At 41.4% G+C, this 23,051-nt stretch overlaps 1 protein-coding gene across 4 annotated transcripts in view; it reads right to left on the bottom strand.

The window, feature by feature from the left end:
- The window catches only part of NCOA6 (nuclear receptor coactivator 6), a 284,262-nt gene that overhangs the window by 121,610 nt on the left and 139,601 nt on the right, over nucleotides 1–23,051 (bottom strand). For all 4 annotated transcript variants that reach the window (XM_029613390.1, XM_029613391.1, XM_029613388.1 and 1 more), the window contains exon 10: nucleotides 6,176–6,297. In XM_029613390.1, coding sequence (XP_029469250.1) covers nucleotides 6,176–6,297 — 122 coding nt within the window. The remainder of the gene's footprint in view (nucleotides 1–6,175; nucleotides 6,298–23,051) is intronic.

Below are 23,051 nucleotides of genomic sequence, written 5' to 3'. Positions count from 1 at the left end.
AACAGATGAGCACTTTGAGTTCACAAAATTGTTGCAACGTGTTTATTACCTCCGGTCTCATTCAGCATATGGAGTCACTAGTTTGTGTAATTCATTGACAATTATAGGTTTGGGTCTAAAAATTTTAAGAGAAACAAATAAATTTAAAAAATTTAAAAAATTGGACCTTTTGATTAATAAAGTAATTTGGACCTATACACTAAAAAATGAGTCTGTATGTCTGACAGGCTGATTCAGTTTAGAGGTCCTACATATACATAAGAAATATGGAATAGTAATTGTGTTGAAGGTTCTGTATGTGTATTGGTGATAGAGGAAATACCAGTTACCTTGTTGTGTTGTTGTGTGTTTCACGATTAATTTCTCAGCCATAGCTGACACCTAGCCGCTATTACCAAAGCCACCCCTCTGGCCAAAGTGCATACCAAATCACAGCCCATATCTGCCAAAAAGGTGGCACTGGTTCCATCACTGCCCTGGAATTTACACCAGATTCATTGATGATCTGAGAGAGCAGTAAACAAAAGCGAGCAACCAGGGAACAGGAAGCTATCTGAAAATGTGTTGCCATTGCTTCAAAGGCCTACTTAATACCAGCTTCAATTCTCCTATCCTGAGCATCCTTTAAGGCTGTTTCCCCTTCTACGGGAATAGTTGTCTGCTTGATAACAGCACACACAAGCGCATCCAACTTCAGAAAACGTAATTGCTCTCGCGCAGCTGGATCCAGGGGGTACAGGCTTTCCAAGACTTGTCCCCCTTTGAAATTAGCTTCCAGGGTGCCCCACTCAAGATCAATTAATTCTTGAATAGCCTCCATAATAAGAAAGAAACGTGAGGCTTTACGCAAAGAAATAAAAATGGGATCTTTCTGTGGCTCAGACATGGATTCAGCCCCAGATTTCCCAGCATCTTCAATGTCTTTATGAAAGAACCGCAACATAGTCTATACGGATCTAATCCAGGAGGAATTTCTCCATCCTCCACAGAATAAGGAATGGTTTCATCATCTATGCCATCTGGGTCCCAATCGGGAAAACCAGCAGCCAATCTAGGCATACCCTAATACATACCTGCCGCACCAGGCATGTGGGGTTTCACCGCCTGTGACTCAGAACTGGTAACAGTGGTTGAGGCCAGAGGACTGCGCCAACTATAGTCCTTGAAAAAATTCCATCCAAGAAAAGGCAGAGGGATACATGCCAAAACCAGGGAGCACCTGTCCTGAGCCTAGTGAGCTACTGTCCCCCACTGACAAACCAGTTAGGGAAGCTCCAAAGTTAGGCAACCCTTCTGGCAACTCTTTTCCCAGTTCCACATCAGGCTGGGAAGAACTGGGCTTAGTAAAATCAAAACGGAGGTAAGTCCCCCTGAGCCTCCAAGCAACACTGACACAAGTTCGAGAGAACGCAAGGCTGAGATGCCCGAATATGAGAAGCAGCACAGAGGGTAAGGCGCTTAGGTTTCTTAGCTATAGGTGCCATCAGTCTACCAGTACTCTGAAATAAGCATCCGAGGAATGTGCGTCCAGCTGTAACCGCGCTGCAAAAGACTAGACATACAAAATTTAGGGGCTCAACTCTGTACCTCGATGGGCTCCCACAACTGGGCTCCCACTAGGCTGCACCACTTGCGTGCACAGATTTTTTTAAGTATGTGTTAATGGGCGCACAGACTGACGCCTCCATCCAACCAGGCACCCAAATCAATCGTCCAACTAGGCGCACACCTGGACACACTAGCACAATCCGATGGAACTGATGAGGGCAGCCTAATGCGTAGGAAATAAAGCACATGAAACATCACTGAGGCCTACGACACGGTGAACAAGGAAAAAGCCTGAGAACAGGGCCTAGCCAAAAGGCCCCTCAATCAACCAGGCTGCCACATCCCCCAAACTCATATGGAGGCAGGAATGAACATTGGATCGTTGTGCCGAACACAGAGACAGAAGGAGAGAGGAACCCCTAAAAAAAACTCAGTCTGATTATAATTTTTTTTTTTTTAAATTCTTTATCTGAGCTAAGCCCGTCCCAGCTGAGAACAGAATCTGTCTCCGGTTGTGGAGGGAGAGGGCATATACCTTCGGCGCTGTACTCAGCTTCCTGCACCTGCTACCTTTCAGCTGTTTTTTTTTTAATTTTTTTAAACAGCTAAGCCTACACCAGCTGAAAACCAGCTACCAGACCAAGGCACTTATCTGAGGGAGGGATCCAAGGATATCACCTTAGGAATTCTCGACTGAGGGAGGGACCATATGATATCACCATAAAAGAGCAGGGCGAATTAAATCGTTGTTCTTTTCTCCTTTTAAAACTTAAAGCAATCCCCAGTAGGGAGATGCACGTCCACCATCTGCTGGAAATGGAGAATACTGGTGGGCTGATGTAATTGCAGGGGTATATACACTGTGATGTCAGCTTTGCTCCATTTTCATCTGCTGGTAGAGGTGCATATTCACTGGTTTTGGATTCACTTGTCTGCATGCTAAGAAATAGAGAAATACCCATAGCATCTGAATGTAATTCCCTCTGAAGTGCCAAAAAGCATAACATGAATAAATAAAAAATAAAATAAATATTGTAAACCGCTTTGATGACATGGTATTGATTAATCAAATTAAAATAAATAAGTAATGAACCTTCATTCGCAACTACCCAAGTGTTTTTGTACTATTTATATATCCCCTCCCAACTTGTTCCATTGTTGCAGTAACAGTTTTCAACCAGGGGTCATACACCAGGGCTCCTTCCAGAACTCTGCAATCATGGGCCCTAAATCTGGTCATTAGGTATAGCCTATGTGTGACGACGGATTCCACCATCTCTCATGGCTGTGAACACTGCTTTTGCAGGATTCCCAGCTCCAACCAAGCTGGGGAGTAAAAGACTTGAGACAGAATCAAAACCAGGTCCCTCCTCATGGCAGTGAGCAGTACTATATTAAGCCATTAGGACAGACCATGAGCCAAGTTTTTGATTAATCTTAGAAAACTGCATCAGAAATAGACTTAATGCTCGAATTTGCAAATGCCACGGCATTCATATATGGCAAAAGGAAATCAGAAACAAATCAACATTAGTAAATTATTTCAGTACTGCAGAATTGTAGATCAGCTCCAGAAATTAAATGCAAATCAGTATCCTTAGATCATCCTGTCGAAAAAATGTTAATGAGAAAGCAGAAGGAACAAATTAATTGTTCATTATACAATTTTCATTTATTCATTCAGGACTGAATTTAAGGACATCATCAACACACAATTCATCTCTTCTGTTTTATAACTTGGTCATTTCATACATTAAGAGTAAATTAAGCAGCACTCCACTATAATAATTATGGAATGGATTTTGTGGCCTTTTTATTAGTTTATAAAATAAGAATTTTTCAAGGCTATAGAATATGTACCTTGTAAAATCTTTAACATGAAAAATGTTTAACAGAAAAGGCAAAAAGCCTTTTAACTCTATAGAAAAGTATAATTTTCCTTTACCATAGATCTCACTCTAGAAAAAGGAGACTTTTAGTTCTTTAGTCTAGTCTCCTGCCTTCCACACTACATCCGTTGAGTTTATTAATCACACACATACATATACAGTGAACTACCAAACAGTAAGAATTTTAAAATATTACGAAGTCTGGAAGAGTTAAACTAGACATCTCTTCTAATGCAATGTTGCCACAACATCACAAACCCTTTCACGTCTTCTTGCTCATCCCATTCCTTCCAAGTCACCATTTTGTGCAGCAGGCTGCTGCTCTGGACTCATTTTCAAGCTCGTTTGGACTCAATAGGAGAAAGCAAACCGGTGCCCCAAAAGTAGGAATGAGTGGCACAGGTGCTAAGATTTCTTGGCAGCCACACTAGAGGGTTTGAAGGGGCTCAAGAAAGCTTTTTCACAAAACAATGTTTTGGTTACTTAATCCTCACAGATCTAAAATTCTATTTACATTTTAAATAAAATGCACCTGGCATCACTGAAGCCTAACTGCCCAAAAAAGAAGCCTCTGTCACATAGTAAGGACAAATGATTGCTTAAATAAATTAATACCAATAGGATCTTTAACTCTAAAGTGTCTTATGATAGCATTTTAAGCTCAGCTTAGATCCAGAGCAGGTCACTATAATCTGCTCAACAAAATAGCAACACATAATCTGCTTAAGTTTAGTCTTCATTTAAGACAAAAAGGAAGCATACTTTCTGAACTTACATATATGGTGCCATTGGTATGATGATGGTGATGGTAATAAGTTCATTACAAGAAATATAGCAACATATAAAATATTTAAGCATTCATTCCTGAAGCTTCTGAGGGAGCGCTAGAAGTTTCCTTAAATGTTCTTAAAAATCAGAGCTCGTGCACTATTTGGGACAGTTAAGACTGGAGAAGTTGTGGAAAGCAGGGGTGCACAAAGACTTTTTTTTTGTTTTTCATTTTGGGGAAAAGGTGAAGTTTATTTTTCTAGTTTCTTTAAAATGACAAAAAAAAGTATATTAAATTTTAAAAAGTGAAGAAAATGAAAATGAAAACAAAACAGAAAAACCATGTTGGGCCATGATCGAGAAAGAAAAAAAAAAACATACCGTATTTTTTGCTCCATAAGACGTACCTGACCATAAGACGCACCTAGGATTCAGAGCAGGAAAATTAAAAAAAAAAATAAAATAATAATAATAATGGTGTGCTAAACCAGCTCTGTTCCTGGGCATCTGTGAGTCTTATGGAGCAAATAAGGGGAGGGCATAAAATTTTTTTTGGTCCCCATTTCATTTTTGGGTCTGGGGAGGGCCATTTCTGTCCACTCCCTGGATCAGAAAACCTTTATCTTTCTCTTTGTTGGGAAAACAAAACAAAGCAAAACAAAAAACCCCATCCCATCGCTTTAAAGTTAATTAACTACAAACCCCCCCCCTCCTGACCCCCCCCCCCACCCCACCCCAGACTTGCCAAAAGTCCCTGGTGGTCCAGCAGGGGGTGCGGGAGTGATCTCCTGCACTAGGGCCGTCGGCTGCCAGTATTCAAAAAGGCGCCCATAGTCTTTGCCCTTACTATGTCACAGGGGCTACCGGTGCCATTGGTCGGCCCCTGTCACATGGTAGGAGCAATGGACAGCCGACAAGATGGCACCAGCCATCTTGTGGGCTGTCCACAAGGTGAACACTCCCACACCCCCGCTGGACTACCAGGGACTTTTGGCAAATCTTGGAGGGGGGTGGGGGGTCAGGAGGGTTGGGGGTTGTAGTTAATTAACTTTAAAGGGTTGGGATAGGGTTTTTTGTTTTGTTTTTATATTCGCTCCATAAGACGCACAGACATTTCCCCCCATCTTTTGGGGGGAAAAAAGTGCGTCTTATGGAGCGAAAAATACGGTACCTTCTCAGGCCTCTCCTCTAAACCCCACTTGAACTCTCTTATTATATATTTCTTTATTCATGAGGCAGGTGCGATCACGTTATTCTAGCCCTGATGGCGATATGCTTAGATATGGCACTGGCAGACCAGGGCTGGCCTCATTGTTAATTTCTTCCATATAAAAATGGGGGTGACCCGGGTCTTTGTCATTTTCTACAGAATAAATTAGAAATGGCTCTAGCCTTGGTCTTTAGGAGCCATCTGTAACTGCAGCACAAGCAGAGCATGAACAATCGTGGATCATTCCTGCCCTGCAAAAATTTCTCAACAGGGTAAGAGGATCTTGGGGGTGAATCAGAAGGGATGGCCCGCAAGGTTTTTTTGTTTTATTTAGTTTTTGTTTTGGCAGCAGGTTGTGGTATTTTTTTTTTAAATGCTACACAAAATGTTCTCTTTTATATTTTGAAATAAATTGAAACAAAATGGGAAATTTTGTTAAACATTTCCCCATTTTATTTCAAAATGACTGCATATCAAGAGAGGGAAAGGAATCTCAATTATTGCCCAATGGCAACACCTAGTAGGCAAAGGATCCAGGGGAGTTGTGTTGTGGCCCTGGCTAAGGACTATAATTGTGATAGCCAAGATGGAAAAACTATATATAAAAGGAGAAAAAAAAACTATAGCATAATTGTCAATTAAGGCTCACAGCAATGTATCTCAATAGAGTTTTGTTCAGATTTAGCTGGAAGCCCAAAGAAGCAGAAAAACTGTCAGGCAAAAAATGATTCTTACAAAACAAAAAAAAGCCAGTATTTACCTGGTGGCCTGCTTGCAAAGTCGGAAAGTTTAGGACCTGTGCTGTCCAAGTTTATTCCTTGCTCGCCTAATAGTGGTTGTTGATCAGTTTCCTCCAGGCCAGCTGGACGGGAATCTGGAGCACTGAAACAATTTTTTTAAATTGTAATTAAAACTAGTATGTGCATATTCTGCTGAACAATTTCACCTGCAAGATTGCAAATTGTGTTATACAACTCTCCACTTCCTTTAGTGCAGCTCAACCAAAGTTTCAATCTGCTCAATTTGTATGCATGCAGTGCCTTGTAAAAGTCTTCATACACTTGTATGTTTTTCACTTTCTGCTGTCCAAAATATAAATCAAATTCATTAAAATAAGAGTTTGTTCCACAGATTTATACAATACACTCTGCACTTTCATTGTGAACAGTTTCAGAAATATTCCAAAAGTAACTAAGAATAAAAAAAAACAAAAGTACTGACTGCATAGGTCTTCACGCCCCTTGAAGCAATACATGGTGGAAACCCCTTTTGCAGCAACAACAGCTATGAGTCGTTAAGCATAAGTGTCCATCAGCTTTACACTGCAGGATTGTGCAATTTTTGATGATTCTTTTTGGCCAAAGGGTTCAAGCTTTTTCAAGTTGACTGTGGATCATCTTTGGACTGCAGTCTTCAAGTCTTGCCACAGATTTTATATTGGATTCAAGTCTGGGCTTTCACTGGTCATTTGACATTTGCTTTCTTCTTGTTTAGCCACTTCATTGTTCTTTTGTTTTGGATCATTGTCCTGCTGAAAGGTGAATCTTCTCTCCAATCTGCTAGGTCTATAGAAAATGGAACATTCTTCTCCAGGATCTGCCTGTACCAACCATCTTTCCCTTGATCTTCATAAACCTCCCTGTCCCAATGGCTGCAAAGCATCCCCACAAATACTACTGCTTTCATGCTTTACTGTAGGGATGGTATTAGCAGGATGATGTGCTGTATTTGTTTTATGCCATACTATTGCTTAGAACCAACAAAAAGTTACACTTTGGTCTCCTCAGACCACAAAAACCTACTCTCAATTGCATGCAGTGACCCTTAAGTGATTCTTTTCAAAGACATGCAGTGCATCCACTTCTTCTTTGACACCCTCTCTATTTTCCCCAGACTCTGCCAAAGACCTTGGTAGTTATTTAAAGTAAAGTAGTCTTGAGCCTCACAGTGACCATCCACAGCCACTGATGTCCAAGGGACAGCCTGGTTGTGGCAGTGTCTTGGAGGTGCCAATCTGTTTCCCCTTTACTATAATGAACCTGACAGTGCTCCAAGGGATATTCCCACACATTGACTTTTTTTTTTTTTTTTTTTAAATATACCCAGTAGCCATTCCCCAATCTGTATCTTTGACTAAAGTTGTCCCAGAGTTGTTCTGGCAGCTTTAGTGCGGTATGTTTTAACCTTTGCTTCAAATTCACTTCATACAACAGCTTGAGTTGTCATCCAGGAGTATTTGAATCTATTCAACTACTGTCATTGGACCCAGGTGGATTCTACTTAGCTTGTTAAAGGCTTTAAGGCAATTTTTTAAACTGAAGTCCATTTTAGTTTGCAATGAGAAAGAATGCAAAGACATTAAAAAAAAAATCTTGATTTTTTATTTACTTTTGGAATATTTCTATAAGATGCAATTAGGTCTCACATGATAATTTCCTTTGCTTGAGTCCAGTCAGATCAGTGCAAATGAATGGGTTATACCCACTGACCAGCAGACAGACAGATAAACAGGGTTGCTGACATCACCCTGTATATGCATCCATGCTGACCTCAGCCTTCTAATGTAGGTGCTAAGGGCCATATTACAGTCATAACTTGTGATGGAGATCAGTGAAGAGTCAATAAAATACTTTTTGGCATGTCACACAGAGTCGTTATTCTTGTTCTAAGTTTTTTAAAATTTGTGATCATAAGTAGCTTTATAATTACTCATAAGTATTCTACAGTAGCGATTCTCAACAGTGTGTTGCGACACACCAGCGAGTCACCAAGCACAAGCATGTGTGTCGCCACACTTTCCGGTCCCCTGCTAACCCAGCTGCTCCCCCTGCCCCAGCAAGGTAGGAACTTATCTTCCGCCCCGGCTTCAAATGCCAATAACCCGGGCAGAACGTGGCAGGAGAGCTGGAGCCAGTGGCACCGGCATGGTCATTTCTTCCTGCCCCCCCCGCGGCCCGGAAGAGGAAATGGAGTACAGTGGCTGCATGCACAGGAAGAAGAGGCCATGCTGGTGTGAGCAGTATGGCCCAAAGAAGAGAGGCGCGACGTGGAGCACAAGAGGAGCAACGTCAGCCCCGCAGCAGATGGGAGTCCTTTCTCAAGGCTGTGAGGGCTGGAAGTGGAGGAGGCTGCTGCTGCCACTAAGGCAAAAAAATGGAGGAGGCTGTTGCTGCTGCTAATTGTTCGGTGGGGGGGGGGGGGGGGGGGGGGGGAGAGAGAGTGAATGAGTGAGCATATGTGTTTGAGATCCTGTGTGTGGATGTGAAAGAAAGACACCATATATGTAAGTGAGTGATTGAGAGCCTGTATGTGTAAGTGTGTGATTGAAACCTGTGTGTGTGAAAGTCTGTGTGTGTGATTGAGATTCTTGTATGTGAGAGAGATAGCATGAATGTAAGTGTATGACTGAGAACCTGTATGTTTAAAGGAGAGAGATCATGTGTATGTATGATTAAGAACATGTGTGTATAAGTAAGAGAGAAGAGAGCATGTGTGTCTGTGTGTGATTGAGAGCCTGTGTGTGAGAGAAAGAGAGAGAGCACGTAAGTATGTGATTGAAAGCCTGTGTGTGTATGTGTGAAGACAGCATGTGTGTAAATGCGTGATTAAGAGCGTATATAAGTGAGAGAAAAAGCATGTGTATATGGTGCGTTATCGAGAGTCTATGTAAGTGAGAGAGAGAGCATGTGTATGTGTGTGTGTGTGTGACTGGAAAGCCAGTGTGACAGAGAGAGGAGAAAGTTGTAAGCAAAGCATCTCTCTTGCTAATTCAAAACAATTGCAGGGCACCTGGATATCAAACGTTTCCAGGTATGCAGAGCAGAGCATTTTTTATTCTTTTTATGTTTCATTATTGGGTCTTTGTGCCTATTTGAAATATTTTATTGGTCTCTAGAAATTTTTGATACGAGTTTTTAATTTTTGGATATTCCATTCATCAGCTGTTTTGAAATAATCTGTTCTTTTTATTATGGTTTTACTGCTATTGATTAATATTTCTTGATTTGTTTTATGAGGATTGGTGATGTTTCTCTTTTTCCTTTGTTACACTGCATACAGTCTCTCTGGCTTGTTGTGGTTTCCAGTTTTTGTCAGCATTGTTTCTATATTTGCTTTACAGTCTCTATTATTTGTTAGGTGAGAGTCTGCACATGTGATTGAGATGAAGTATTCTGCTGCATGTAGTTTCTGTGTAGGGCTCTTTAGAAGCCTGGCTTGGTCCGTTTTCCTAATAGGAGGAGAATTGGAGTTTTAAGGCCTGGAGTAATATTTTGAGTTTTGCCTTGCAAGGTGGTTACTGTTTTGAGTGCTGGAAACTGGTGCTGTTCAGGTATAAGATGTTTACTATTTATGCAATTTCTGTTCAAACAGAGTACTTATCTTTCCCTTGTGTCATTCTTAACAATACAAATAATACTGGGCCTTTATTTATTTTTTTATTTTCGCCATGAATTGTAATGAGCAGTGTGTCACAGATGTGAGCGTGGTCCGTAAGGTGTGTCATGATGGGAAAAAGGTTGAGAACCACTGCTCTATAGCATTTATGCTTAAGTTTTGCGCTTTGCTTTTGCTAGACAGACCGACCCCACAAAAGAGAAGATGCTAGTTAAAAATGATGCACAAGCTAGAATGTTACTAGGCCACAGTGTTAAGAGTTATGTTTAGAATACATCAAGGCCATGATGAGAAACCAGCCTAACTGCAAACTAATAAATAGTGTTTGCATACTGAGCAACAGTAAATTTGCAAACAGCCATTTGGATTGTTTAAATTAAATAACCAGTCATATAAATATTTTGACAATTGTGTACCTCAGTTATTGGTTTAGGTGTTAGAGATGTGAAGTATAAACCCTGTTATAATGCCTAATTATCAGTAAAATCATCTGTCACTCTCTCTTCATAATATATATATATATATACCCTGTTTCCCCGAAAATAAGACATCCCCCGAAAATAAGACCTAGTAGAGGTTTTGCTGAATTGCTAAATTATAAGACCTCCCCCGAAAGTAAGACCTAGCAAAGTTTTTATTTGAGAGCATGCCCGTCGCACAGAACACCAGAGCATGCAGCTGTGATTTTTTACCCTGCAGGATTCACAGTTAGTTGTCATCACAAACCAGCATAACCAGACTATTCAGAATATGATAAATGTTCATTTTTTTGTTCAACAATATATGTGAATTCTTCTTCATGGAAAAATAAGACATCCCCTGAAAATAAGGCCTAGTGCATCTTTGGTAGCAAAAATTAATATAAGACACTGTCTTATTTTCGGGGAAACACGGTACACATACACACTATTATATTACTTGTAACATTTGATTAAAAAACAAAAAAGGATTTTCTCCACAGCTGCTGATTCTATGCATTTCTTGAACCACATCACTGCCAATATTACCTATAAAAAGCGAACTATAGAAAATTCTAAAAAAGGAAAAAAAAAAAAAGAAGAAAAGAAAAAATTCTCCTCTGTTTTTTTTTATAATAAATTAGTGGCTTTAAGCCATCAACAGAGAATCGGGAACTAACACATACTTGTCTTGCACAAAGATTAATCAAAACTTCTTTCACCTTCCTTCCATCTGAAAGGGATGGTCCTGGACTGGTCTGACTGAATTCAAGGAAATTATCATCACGAAAGAACTACCACCCAGGAAAAAGATCTAGGCATTATAGTGGATAATACTTTAAAATAGTCGGCTCAGTGTGCTGCAGCAGTCAAAAAAAGCAAACAGAATGTTAGGAATTATTAGGAAGGGAAAGGTTAATAGAACGAAAAGTGTCATAATGCCTCTATAATCGCTCCATGGTAAGACCGCACCTTGAATACTGTGTACAATTCTGGTCGCCGCATCTCAAAAAAAGATATAGTTGCGATGGAGAAGGTACAGAGAAGGGCAACCAAAATGATAAAGGGGATGGAACAGCTCCCCTATGAGGAAAGGCTGAAGAGGTTAGGGCTGTTCAGCTTGGAGAAGAGACGGCTGAGGGGGGATATGATAGAGTTCTTTAAGATCTTGAGAGGTCTTGAACGAGTAGATGTGACTCGGTTATTCACACTTTCAAATAATAGAAGGACTAGGGGGCATTCCATGAAGTTAGCAAGTAGCACATTTAAGACTAATCAGAGAAAATTCTTTTTCACTCAACGCACAATAAAGCTCTGGAATTTGTTGCCAAAGGATGTGGTTTGTGCAGTTAGTGTAGCTGGGTTCAAAAAAGGTTTGGATAAGTTCTTGGAGGAGAAGTCCATTAACAGCTATTAATCAAGTTTACTTAGGGAATAGCCACTGCTATTAATTGCATCAGTAGCATGGGATCTTCTTAGTATTTGGGTTATTGCCAGGTTCTTGTGGCCTGGTTTGGCCTCTTTTGGAAACAGGATGCTGGGCTTGATGGACCCTTGGTCTGACCCAACATGGCAATTTATTATGTTTTTACTTAATGTCAACCTTCCTCATCATCCATCAGACCAATCCAGATGAATGGGATATACCCAAGCTACTTCTGAACGAGGCAGGATCCCACCAAACCAGCCAACCCACCTTGGAGGCAAATGAATCTTCCTTCCTGAAGGCTACAACCAGTAATGCTTTCAAAAGAATAGAACGAAGTTCATGTTGCCGTTCTACAGATCTCTTTTGGCAAAATCAACCATAGCTCTGCCAAAGAAATAGCTTGAACCCTTATGGAATGAGCCCAAATGTGCTTGGGTAATGCCTTACTCTTTAGCCACATATGCTGCTGCAAAGATTTCCTTACTCCAGTGCAATATTGGCAGTAGAGGAGGACCGGAAGGATCATCTGCATACTGCTCCCAGCATCCCCGGGAGAGGAGTCCAGAGATCACCGCAAGCGATCCAGGGATGGACTTCACCAGCCCCAGCTTCCAGAGGCCCCGCACCCTTTGCAGCAGAGGAGGACCGTCTCAAACCCTTCAATTAAATAAGTGAAGATTAATTTAAAGGTGGTTAAAGAGGATTAGTAAGTATAGCTTTCAGAAATGTTTGGACTTATACAAGTTTGGTGAAAGGTGAAATTGAGGGAAATATTCTTTAGAGTTTGTGTGTGACTAAGGTAATAAGCAAGCCAGAGATAGTTAATTCTAGTGTCAGTCTTTCCCACCCACTCAACCCTTGATTTTTAGGCACGAGACACTCTCTCATTAAAAATCAATCAGGGTCTTATCTAAATCATACTACTCTACCAACCCTTATTGAAAGTTTAATCATCGCCTTGTAGGACACTAGCAGATTAATTAGTAAATTCAGCTGTAAATTTAAAGTACTCTCATTCCAACTCCCTTAGCATCCTAAACTTAACTAGGAACTCAATAAAACTAAGATGAAGGCAGCAGTCCAGCAGCAAGAAGGGGGCTTTTCAGTCTTTCACATTGAGTGTCACATGTTTGATTTTTTACCCGCCGATGAGAGATTGTATGTGTGCACTCAGTGCAAAGAGCTCCTGGCTCTCAGGGAACGAGTTCGATGTCTGGAGGCTAGAGTAGCAGACTTGGAGGAGCTGAGGCAGACAGAGAGGTACATTGATGAGACCTTCAGGGACATAGTAGCCAAGTCTCAAATCCAGTCTGGCAGCTCCAATGCTGCCTTGGATCAGAAAGGTCTATCAGTAGGAGAACATCACCCTGGTGTAGCAGGAAGTGATCCTGTAGTAAGGACCTGCTCTCCAGGTGATGTATTGTTCTCTCGCACTGAGGTCAAGTCTCCCAGGGTTACTGCTCAGGAGGGAAGGCCAACATAGTTGGTGATTCAATTATTAGAAATGTAGATAGCAGGGAGGCTGGTGGACGTGAGGACCGCCTGGTAACTTGCCTGCCTGATGCGAAGGTGGCAGACCTCACGCATCACCTAGATAGAATCATAGACAGTGCTGGGGAGGAGCCTGCTTCGTGGTACATGTGGGCACCAACGACATAGGAAAATGTGAGAGAGAGGTTCTGGAAGCCAAATTTAAGATTTTAGGAAGGAAGCTGAAATCCAGAACCTCCAGGGTGGCATTCTCTGAAATGCTTCCTGTTCCACGTGCAGGTCCCCAGAAGCAGGTAGAGCTCCAGAGTTTCAATGCGTGGATGAGACAATGGTGCAGGGAAGAGGGATTCAGTTTTGTAAGGAACTGGGGAAACTTTTGGAGAAGGAGGAGACTTTTCCGAAAGGATGGGCTCCACCTTAACCAGAGTGGAACCAAGCTGCTGGCACTAACTTTCAAAAAGGAGATAGAGCAGCTTTTAAACGAGAACAAGGGGGAAAGCAGACAGTCACTCATCAGTGCATGGTTCGGAGAAATGTATCCTTGAAGGATACTAATGAAACAAGAGAGTTAGGGCATCCCAACAGAGAGGTTCCAATAAAAGCAAACGTAGTCCATGTGCCTATATGTAAAAAAATCACCGAAGCTAATGATTTCCGAATTAGCCCTAAAAACTGAAAAGCAGGTTGTTAATACAAACAAAAAACACACTTTGAAATGTCTGTATGCCAATGCCAGAAGACTAAGAAGTAAGATGGGAGAGTTAGAGTGTATAGCAGCAAATGATGAGATTGACATAATTGGCATCACAGAGACTTGGTGGAAGGAGGATAACCAATGGGACAGTGCTATATCAGGGTACAAATTATATCACGATAGGGAGGATCAACTTGGTGGGGGGTGTGGTACTTTATGTCCGGGAGGGTATAGAGTCCAACAGGATAAAGATCATACAAGAGACTAAATGCTCAGTAGAATCTATATGGGTAGAAATCCCATGTGTGTTGGGTAAGAGTATAGTGATAGGCGTATACTACCGTCCACCTGGACAAAATGGTCAGACAGATGATGAAATACTAAAAGAAATCAGGGAAGCTAACCAATTTGGCAATGCAATAATAATGAGAGATTTAAATTACCCCAATATTGACGGGGTAAATGTAACATTAGGACTTGTTAGAGACAAAGTTCCTGGATGTAATAAATGACTGCTTCATGGAGCAATTGGTTCAGGAACCAACAAGAGAGGGAGCTATTTTAGATTTAATTCTTAGTGGAACGCAGGATTTGGTGAGAGAGATAACGGTGCTGGAGCCACTTGGCAACAGTGATAATAACGATCAAATTTAAACTAATAACTGGAAGGGGGACTATAAGTAAATCTGCAGCTCTAACACTAAACTTTCAAAAGGGAAACTTTGATAAAATGAGGAAAATAGTTAGAAAAAAACTGAAAGGTATAGCTGCAAAGGTTAAAAGTGTTCAACAGGCATGGACATTGTTTAAAAATACAATCCTAGAGCTGCAGTCCATACATATCGTACACATTAAGAAAGGTGGAAGGAAGGCAAAACGATTACCGTCATGGTTAAAAGGTGAGGTGAAAAAGGCTATTTTAGCCAAAAAACATCCTTCAAAAATTAGAAGAAGGATCCATCTGAAGAAAATAGGATAAAACATAAGGATTGTCAAGTTAAGTGTAAAACATTGATAAAACAGGCGAAGAGAGAATTTGAAATGAAGTTGGCCATAGAGGCAAAATCTCATAATAAAATCTTTTTTAAATATATCCGAAGCAAGAAACCTGTGAGGGAGTCGGTTGGACCATTAGATGACAGAGGGGTTAAAGGGGCTCTTAGGGAAGATAAGGCCATTGCAAAGACTAAATTAATTCTTTGCTTCCATGTTTACTAATGAGGATGTTGGGAGATACCAGTTCCGGAGACGGTTTTCAGGGGTGATGAGTCAGACGAACTGAATGAAATCACTGTGAACCTGGAAGATGTAGTAGGCCAGATTGGCAAACTAAAGAGTAGCAAATCACCTGAACTGGATGGTATGCATCCTAGAGTACTGAAAGACCCAAAAACGAAATTTCTGATCTATTAGTTAAAATGTGTAGCCTATCATTAAAATCATCCATTGTACCTGAAGACTGGAGGGTGGCCAATGTAACCCCGATATTTAAAAAAGGCTCCAGGGGCGATCTGGGAAACTATAGACCAGTGAGCCTGACTTCAGTGCCTGGAAAAATAGTGGAAACTATTCTCAAGATCAAAATTGTAGAGCATATAGAAAAACATGATTTAATGGAACACAGTCAACACGGATTTACCCAAGGGAAGTATTGCCTATCAAATCTGCTTCATTTTTTTTGAAGGGGTTAATAAACATGTGGATAAAGGTGAACCGGTAGATGTAGTGTATTTGGATTTTCAGAAGGCGTTTGACAAAGTCCCTCATGAGAGGCTTCTAAGAAAACTAAAAAGTCATGGGATAGGAGGCGATGTCCTTTCGTGGATTACAAACTGGTTAAAAGACAGGAAACAGAGAGTAGGATTAAATGGTCAATTTTCTCAGTGGAAAAGGGTAAACAGTGGAGTGCCTCAGGGATCTGTACTTGGACCAGTGCTTTTCAATATATATATATAAATGATCTGGAAAGGAATAAGACGAGTGAGCTTATCAAATTTGCGGATGATACAAAATTATTCAGAGAAGTTAAATCACACCCGGATTGTGATACATTACAGGAGAACCTTACAAGACTGGAAGATGGGGCATTGAAATGGCATATGAAATTTAAATGTGGACAAGTGCAAGGTGTTGCATATAGGGAAAAATAACCCTTGCTGTAATTACACGATGTTAGGTTCCATATTAGGAGCTACCACCCAGGAAAAAGATCTAGGCATCATAGTGGATAATACTTTAAATTAGTCGGCTCAGTGTGCTGCAGCAGTCAAAAAAGCAAACAGAATGTTAGGAATTATTAGGAAGGGAATGGTTAATAAAACAGAAACGGTCATAATGCCTCTATATCGCTCCATGGTGAGACCACACCTTGAATTCTGTGTACAATTCTGGTCGCCGCATCTCAAAAAAGATATAGTTGCGATGGAGAAGGTACAGAGAAGGGCAACCAAAATGATAAAGGGGATGGAACAGCTCTCCTATGAGGAAAGGCTGAAGAAGTTAGGGCTGTTCAGCTTGGAGAAGAGATGGCTGAGGGGGGATATGATAGAGGTCTTTAGGATCATGAGAGTTCTTGAACGAGTAGATGTGAATCGGTTATTTACACTTTCGTATAAAGCAAAATTGCTTACCTTGTAATAGGTGTTACCCCAGGACAGCAGGATGTAGTCCTCACATATGGGCGACGTCATTGACGGAGCCCTATTGCGGAAAACTTTCTGTCAAAGTTTCTAGAAACCTCTGACTGGCACTCTGAGCATGCCATGATAATCTCAGCCACAGGGGTCTCCCTTCAGTCTCGTATGTAGCAATAAGCTTTAGCAAAAATAAAATAATAAAACATATCGGACCCAACTCCACGGGGTGGCGGGTGGGTTTCGTGAGGACTACACATTCTGCTGTCCTGGGATAACACCTATTACAAGGTAAGCAATCTTGCTTTATCCCAGGACAAGCAGGTTGCTAGTCCTCACATACGGGAGATTAGCATGCTATAGGCAGAGTCATTTTGTAGTGAAGCAACATTGCAGTATTGTTGGTAAAAATGAGGCAGCCAAAAATCACAGCAGGTTGGATGTAGAAGGAGTTGGGATTATACTGGAAACAAGTTTTTTAAGACAGATTGTCCGTAGGCTGAATCTTTTCTTCCTTCCTTGTCCAAACAATAGTGAGTTGCAAAGGTGTGAAGAGAACTCCATGTTGCTGCTTTACATATGTCAAGAATTGGCACTGAACGATAGTGTGCTACTAAGGTTGACATTGCTCTTACTGAATGTGCCTTTACTCGCTCTTGGAGAGGAAGGCCTGCTTTTTCATAGCAGAACTCTTTGCAATCTACTAGCCAGTTGGAGAGAGTGTGTTTGCCCACTGGATTACCAGGTTTGTTTGGATCAACAGATACAAAGAGTTGAGTGGATTTCCTGTGGACTGCAGTGCGATCTAAGTAATATGCTAGCGCATGTTTACAGTCCAAGGTATGTAAGACCCATTCCCCTTGGTGAGAATGAGGCCTTGGAAAGAATGTGGGCAAAACTATGGATTGGTTCAAGTGGAATTCCGTAACTACTTTGGGGAGGAATTTTGGATGTGTACGGAGAACCACTCTGTCATGTAGGAATTTTGTATAGGGTGAGTACGTGACAAGTGCTTGTAACTCACTAACCCTTCTAGCTGATGTAATAGCTATAAGGAAGATAGTCTTCCATGTGAGAAATTTAGGATCACAGGAAGTGATGGGTTCAAAAGGAGAATGCATGAGCCTTGTTAAGACCAAATTCAGGTCCCATTCTGTGATAGGTGGTGGAATTGCTGGTTTAAGATGAGTTAAAACCTCTCAAACCTGCTGACAAGAGGTTGTATGGATATTGGTTCATCTCCCATCTTGCTATGGTAAGCTGAGATTGCACTTAAGTGTACTCTTCCAGATGAGGTCTGGAGACCAGAGTCTGAAAGATGGCATAAATAGTCTAGTAAAGAAGGTGTGGGGCAAGAGAAAGGGTCTATGTTCTTTTACGTGCACCACAAAAGTAAACCTTTTCCATTTCGAAGAATAGTTCTTTTGTGTTGAAAGTTTACGTGAAGCTATAAGCACTTGAGAGACATTGGTTGAAAGATTGAGCGGTTGTAAGATCAAGCTTTCAACATCCATGCTGTCAGGGATAGGGATTGAAGGTTGGGATGGTGTAACCGACCCTGATCCTGAGTTATGAGAGTGGGAGCTACACACAGGCGAATTGGTTCTCTGATCGAGAGGTCTAGAAGTATGGGAAACCATACTTGTCGAGGCAAATATGGGGCTATGAGTATCATGGACCCCTTGTCCTGTTGTAGCTTCACTAGAGTTTTGGTTATGAGCAGTATTGGAGGATACGCGTATAGAAGGCCTGAGTTCCAAGGGCGAGCAAAGGAGTCCTTGGCTGGCTGGTGTTTCTGCTTGTGCAGAGAGCAGAATCTGTCCACTCTGTGATTAAGGTGTGATGCAAAGAGGTCTATTGTTGGTTGTCCCCAATGTTGGAATATCCTGGTCACTATTAAGGGATCCAGGGACCACTCATGTGGTTGGAACCTGCGACTGAGGCGATCTGCAACTACGTTGTGGATGCCCGCTAGATAAGTTGCCCGGAGAAATATGGAATGTGTCAGGGCCCAGTCCCAAATCTGTGCGGCTTCTTGACAAAGGAGATACAAGCCCGTACCTCCCTGTTTGTCAGGTACCACTTGGCTACTGTATTGTCCGTTTGAATCAGAACAGTCTTGTGTGAAAGGCAGTCCTTGAACGCATGCAGAGCATAACGTATAGCTCGAAGTTCCAGGAAATTGATTTGGAATGTTGCTTCGAGTTTTGTCCAAGTACCCTGGGTTTGGAAATTGTCTATGTGAGCTCCCCGACCGAAGGTGGATGCATCTGTAGTTAAAGTTATCTGCGGGACTGGTTGTTTGAAGGGCAGGCCCTTGCGCAAGTTGTCCTTGTTCGCCCACCACAGTAGAGATGAACGTAGCTGGTGGGTTAAGTGAATTGGAGAAGACAGTGATTGAATGGCTTGGATCCATTGTGATCTTAATGTCCATTGGATTATTCTCATGGCTAATCTCGCCATAGGAGTGACATGAACTATGGAGGCCATGTGGCCCAGTAAAGTTAGAAACTGATGAGCTGTCGCTTGTTTCCTCGAGTGTAGCGAGTTTGCTAATAGGGAGAGTGTGTCTGCCTGATCCTCGGGTAGAAAGGCTCTCGAGAGGATGGTGTTCAATTCTGCTCCGATGAATTGAAGCAGGTGAGATGGAATGAGATGGGACTTTTGATAACTGATGAGAAACCCCATCGAGTGAAGTAGAGTAATTGTTCGGTTGAGAGAAGTTAGAGCTCCTTGTGGAGATTGACTTCTGATGAGTCAGCATTCTAGATAGGGAAAAACATGGACACTTTCCTTGTGTAATTATGCTGCTATTACTGCCAGGCATTTTGTGAATACTCTGGGAGCTGAGGCTAGTCTGAATGGTAGGACTCTGTACTGGAAATGTTGATGATCTACCAGGAAGCGCAGATACTTGCGATAAGGAGTGAATATTGGAATGTGAGCGTAAGCGTCTTGTAGATCCAGAGAACAAAGCCAATTCTCCTGTTTGAAGAAGGGGCAGCATGGTGCCCAGAGAAACCATCCTGAACTTTTCTTTCTTTAGAAATTTGTTGAGATTCCTGAGGTCTAGGATGGGACGTAGGACTCCGGTTTTCTTTGGAATGAGGAAATAACGGGAGTAGAATCCTCTGCCCTGCTGAGTCCGGGGCACCGGTTCCACAGCTCTGGCTCTCAGAAGGTTGGATAATTCTGCTTGATGAATTATGTGAGTTTCGTGTAACGAAAGAGGCTTTGGGGGAGAGTCGAGTTGAGAGAAAACTGAGTTGGTAACCTCGAGATTATTGAGAGTACCCATTGGTCTGTTATCTGTAACCAATGATTGTAGAAGGAGGAAACTCAGCCTCCTACTGGTAGGTTCGGTTTTGGATTGTGGAGATGGCTTTGGTCTCTGGTGGTGGCCTCAAAATCCTGCAGCCGGTCCCGTCTGTGGTGGCGGATGAGGCCTAGCGGCTCTAGGCTGTCTGGGTTGATATCTTTGTTGCGGACGAGAAGATCTACCCCTGGATGCTGGTGGATAATATCGTCTCTGCCTGTAGAAAGGTTTTCTAGTTTCTTTCCTTGGTGGACGACGAGACATTGATGAAGAAGAGTCTTGCGGAACTGACGACAGTTGGCGCAATGTCTCCGTGTGTTCTTTTAGTTGGGCCACTGCATCTTGGAACTTTTGACCTAAATAGGTTGTCACCTACGCAGGGAAGATCCACCAGCTTCTCTTGTACCTCAGGCCTAAGGTCAGAGGCTTTTAACCATGCCCAGCGACGTGCACTGATTCTTGAGGCTGTCACGCTTGAAGCTGTTTCAAAGTTGTCGTAGGCGGCCCGGACTTCATGCTTGCCAGCTTCAAGTCCCTTGTGTATTATAGCCTGAGCTGCCTCCTGGTACTGCTGAGGTAGTAAACAGTATCATTCAGGTCAAAACTGGAGAAGTAAACAGAGTCTTTGTACTGGTTTGTTGTGCACAATAAGTTGAATAATACTGTTTACTTATTTTGACTTTGACCTGTCTGACTATTCTTAGAATGTGTTCCTACTGATGCAGCTCCTGCCAAACATGGTCCCGTGTCGGAGGACAGAGCTTTGTATTCATATTGGTTAAATAACTGGTGTTTAAAACACTTCCATTTACTGACTTTGGTTGTTCAATATAATTCCTACAATAACTCTTGATTAAAGCTATTGTATTGAAAATCCAGACCTGAAGTTTCTCGCAGTGCACCTTTCACCTTTGTTTGCTACTTGTGTATGCTATATGCATTTTTCCATTCATTGTGGTGATATTTAACTTTGCGCCATGAATAGCTCATGTCAGCTTCTGTTCACTTAAAATATTCATTGAAACATAATTTGACCTGGGGTGCCTAAAAATATTTGCATACAACTTAAGAGGTTAGAAGTTTTCATTAGAATTCTATGTTGCAGAAGTGCAATGTGGAACTGAGTTTGTTTCTTTCCAGAGAAACAGAACCTCTCAAAAGCTAGTCACAGATGTCTTAAGTCAGTCCAATAAAAAGGTATCACCTACAACTTGTTTGTTGACCCTTAATTCTACATATTTCTTTCCAGCAAATTTACTTGCTACAATTCAAGTTTTTTTTTATTTATTTTTCTTTTAAAAACTTGTGATAATTTGAGTTCTAGTAGTGTCTGGACAGAACGGTTGACTGATGACAGAGAAAGACTTTTTGGTTCAATGAAAGTAATTAGTTAAAATAAAAGTGGACTCGTCAGGGAACAGAAATCCCCCCCCATAAAAAAAAAAAAAAACACAGAAGAGCACACTCCTATATAAAAGTTATTTGCCAAGTAACTATGTGGGTTTAGATCTTCCTGTCTTAGAAAGATAATATGGCTGGTCTGTTTAGACATCTTACAGATTGAATAGTTGGTATGTCTCGTTCCCAAAGAGTTTGAAGAGAGGTTAACCTTTCCATTAGGGATGTATTTTATTCTTAATGTAGAGCATGTAGTACTTCCTACTCATCTTAAAACAAAACACGTTTGCTAAGGCTGCATGGATTTAACTTTGTGGCAGGCCAATCAGAGTTACAGGGGGTTTTTTTTGTTTTTAAACACCAGTACAGGGTAAAGCATATTTTACTTATTTATTTAAAATCATTTCTTAACCGCACACACCACAGATTTTCCAGGTACCTAATCTATAGTTTTGGTATTTGGACCTCCAGAGCATTCAACATATTGTGTTAGTTCTTGGTGCAATACAGCAAATTTGCTTACCATAAACTGTGTTTTCCATAGATATTTATTATTTTATTTATTTAACAATTTTATATACCGACCTTCATAGTAGATTACCATATCGGATCGGTTTACAGTTTAACAAAGGGAAAAAAACTAGAGTAACAAATTCACGTAAACGAAAGATAACCAAAGCAGGAATAAGTCAAAGTTACAATCAACAGGGGGCGAGAACTTGGAAGCTTGCAACAAGCTGGAAAGAAGAAAAGGCCAGTAAAGTAATTTTACCGTAGCAGAATGAATGCGCCATGACGTGGGCGACAATATCCGGTGGCACTGAACAGATCTCCCTCTTAGCTAGTAGAGCTTTTGCTCTACTGGGCATGTACAGGAATTCCCGCATGAACATTCTTATTAGCCCCCTCAGTCGATTTTAGAGCCATACTAAATACCCACCCAGTGAGATTGATATTTAGCATGGCCAACATCCTGCTCTTTATGGAAATCATTTACAGTAAGCAAATTTGCTTTTTTTTCTTTTAAATCAATAAGCAGGGTAGAATTACCCATGACGTGGACAATCCCAAGCTAAGGGTTGCAGCGGAGCATTTACTGAGTAAGCAACCTGGATCCCACAATGGAGAGTAGACTACTGGGTGAACAGGCTATGCAAACTGCTTGTCCAAATCTGTCAGTCTAAGAGATTGTCCAGACAGTAATGGGACGCAAAGGTGTATACTGATGACCATGTTGCAGCTTTGCAGATATAGTCAAGTGGTACTGCTCATAAATGAGCTACCAAAGCAGCCATGGCTCTGACTTGATGAGACTTGATGGTATCTGTGATCTGTAAGACTGCTAGCGTGTAGCAGTGCATGATACAGTTTGCTAGCCAATTGGACAATGTACGTTTGGCCACTGTTATACCTAGTCTGTTAGGATCGTATAAGATAAAGAGCTGAGAATCCAGATGATGAGACAGTTCTTCTCTAGCAGCAAGCCAATGCCTTTTACAGTCTAAAGGTTTGAAAGGCTTTTTCACCTTCATGAGTGTGTGGCCAAGGGATGAACACAGCCAACACAATGGATTGTTAATATGAAAAACCGATACTACTTTCGGTAGAAAGTTAGGGTGAGTGTGGAGTACTAAACTCACCTCACCTCAAAAAATCAAACCTGCAATGCATCCCTCAGTCACTATTCCCACTAAGACACTCCTTACTATCCCTAATCTAATAGCTAAACCCGTAACAATTATTATCAACAAATCAATTTCCCTTGGCGATGTTCCAAAACAACAAACACGCCATCATAAAACCCACCCTTAAAAAACCCAAC

The sequence above is a fragment of the Rhinatrema bivittatum genome, chromosome 8 (assembly GCF_901001135.1).
Source record: "Rhinatrema bivittatum chromosome 8, aRhiBiv1.1, whole genome shotgun sequence".
Taxonomy (NCBI): Eukaryota; Metazoa; Chordata; class Amphibia; order Gymnophiona; family Rhinatrematidae; genus Rhinatrema; species Rhinatrema bivittatum.
Note: the sequence above shows the minus strand (reverse complement) of the source record. Positions and strands in the feature narration are given on the sequence as shown.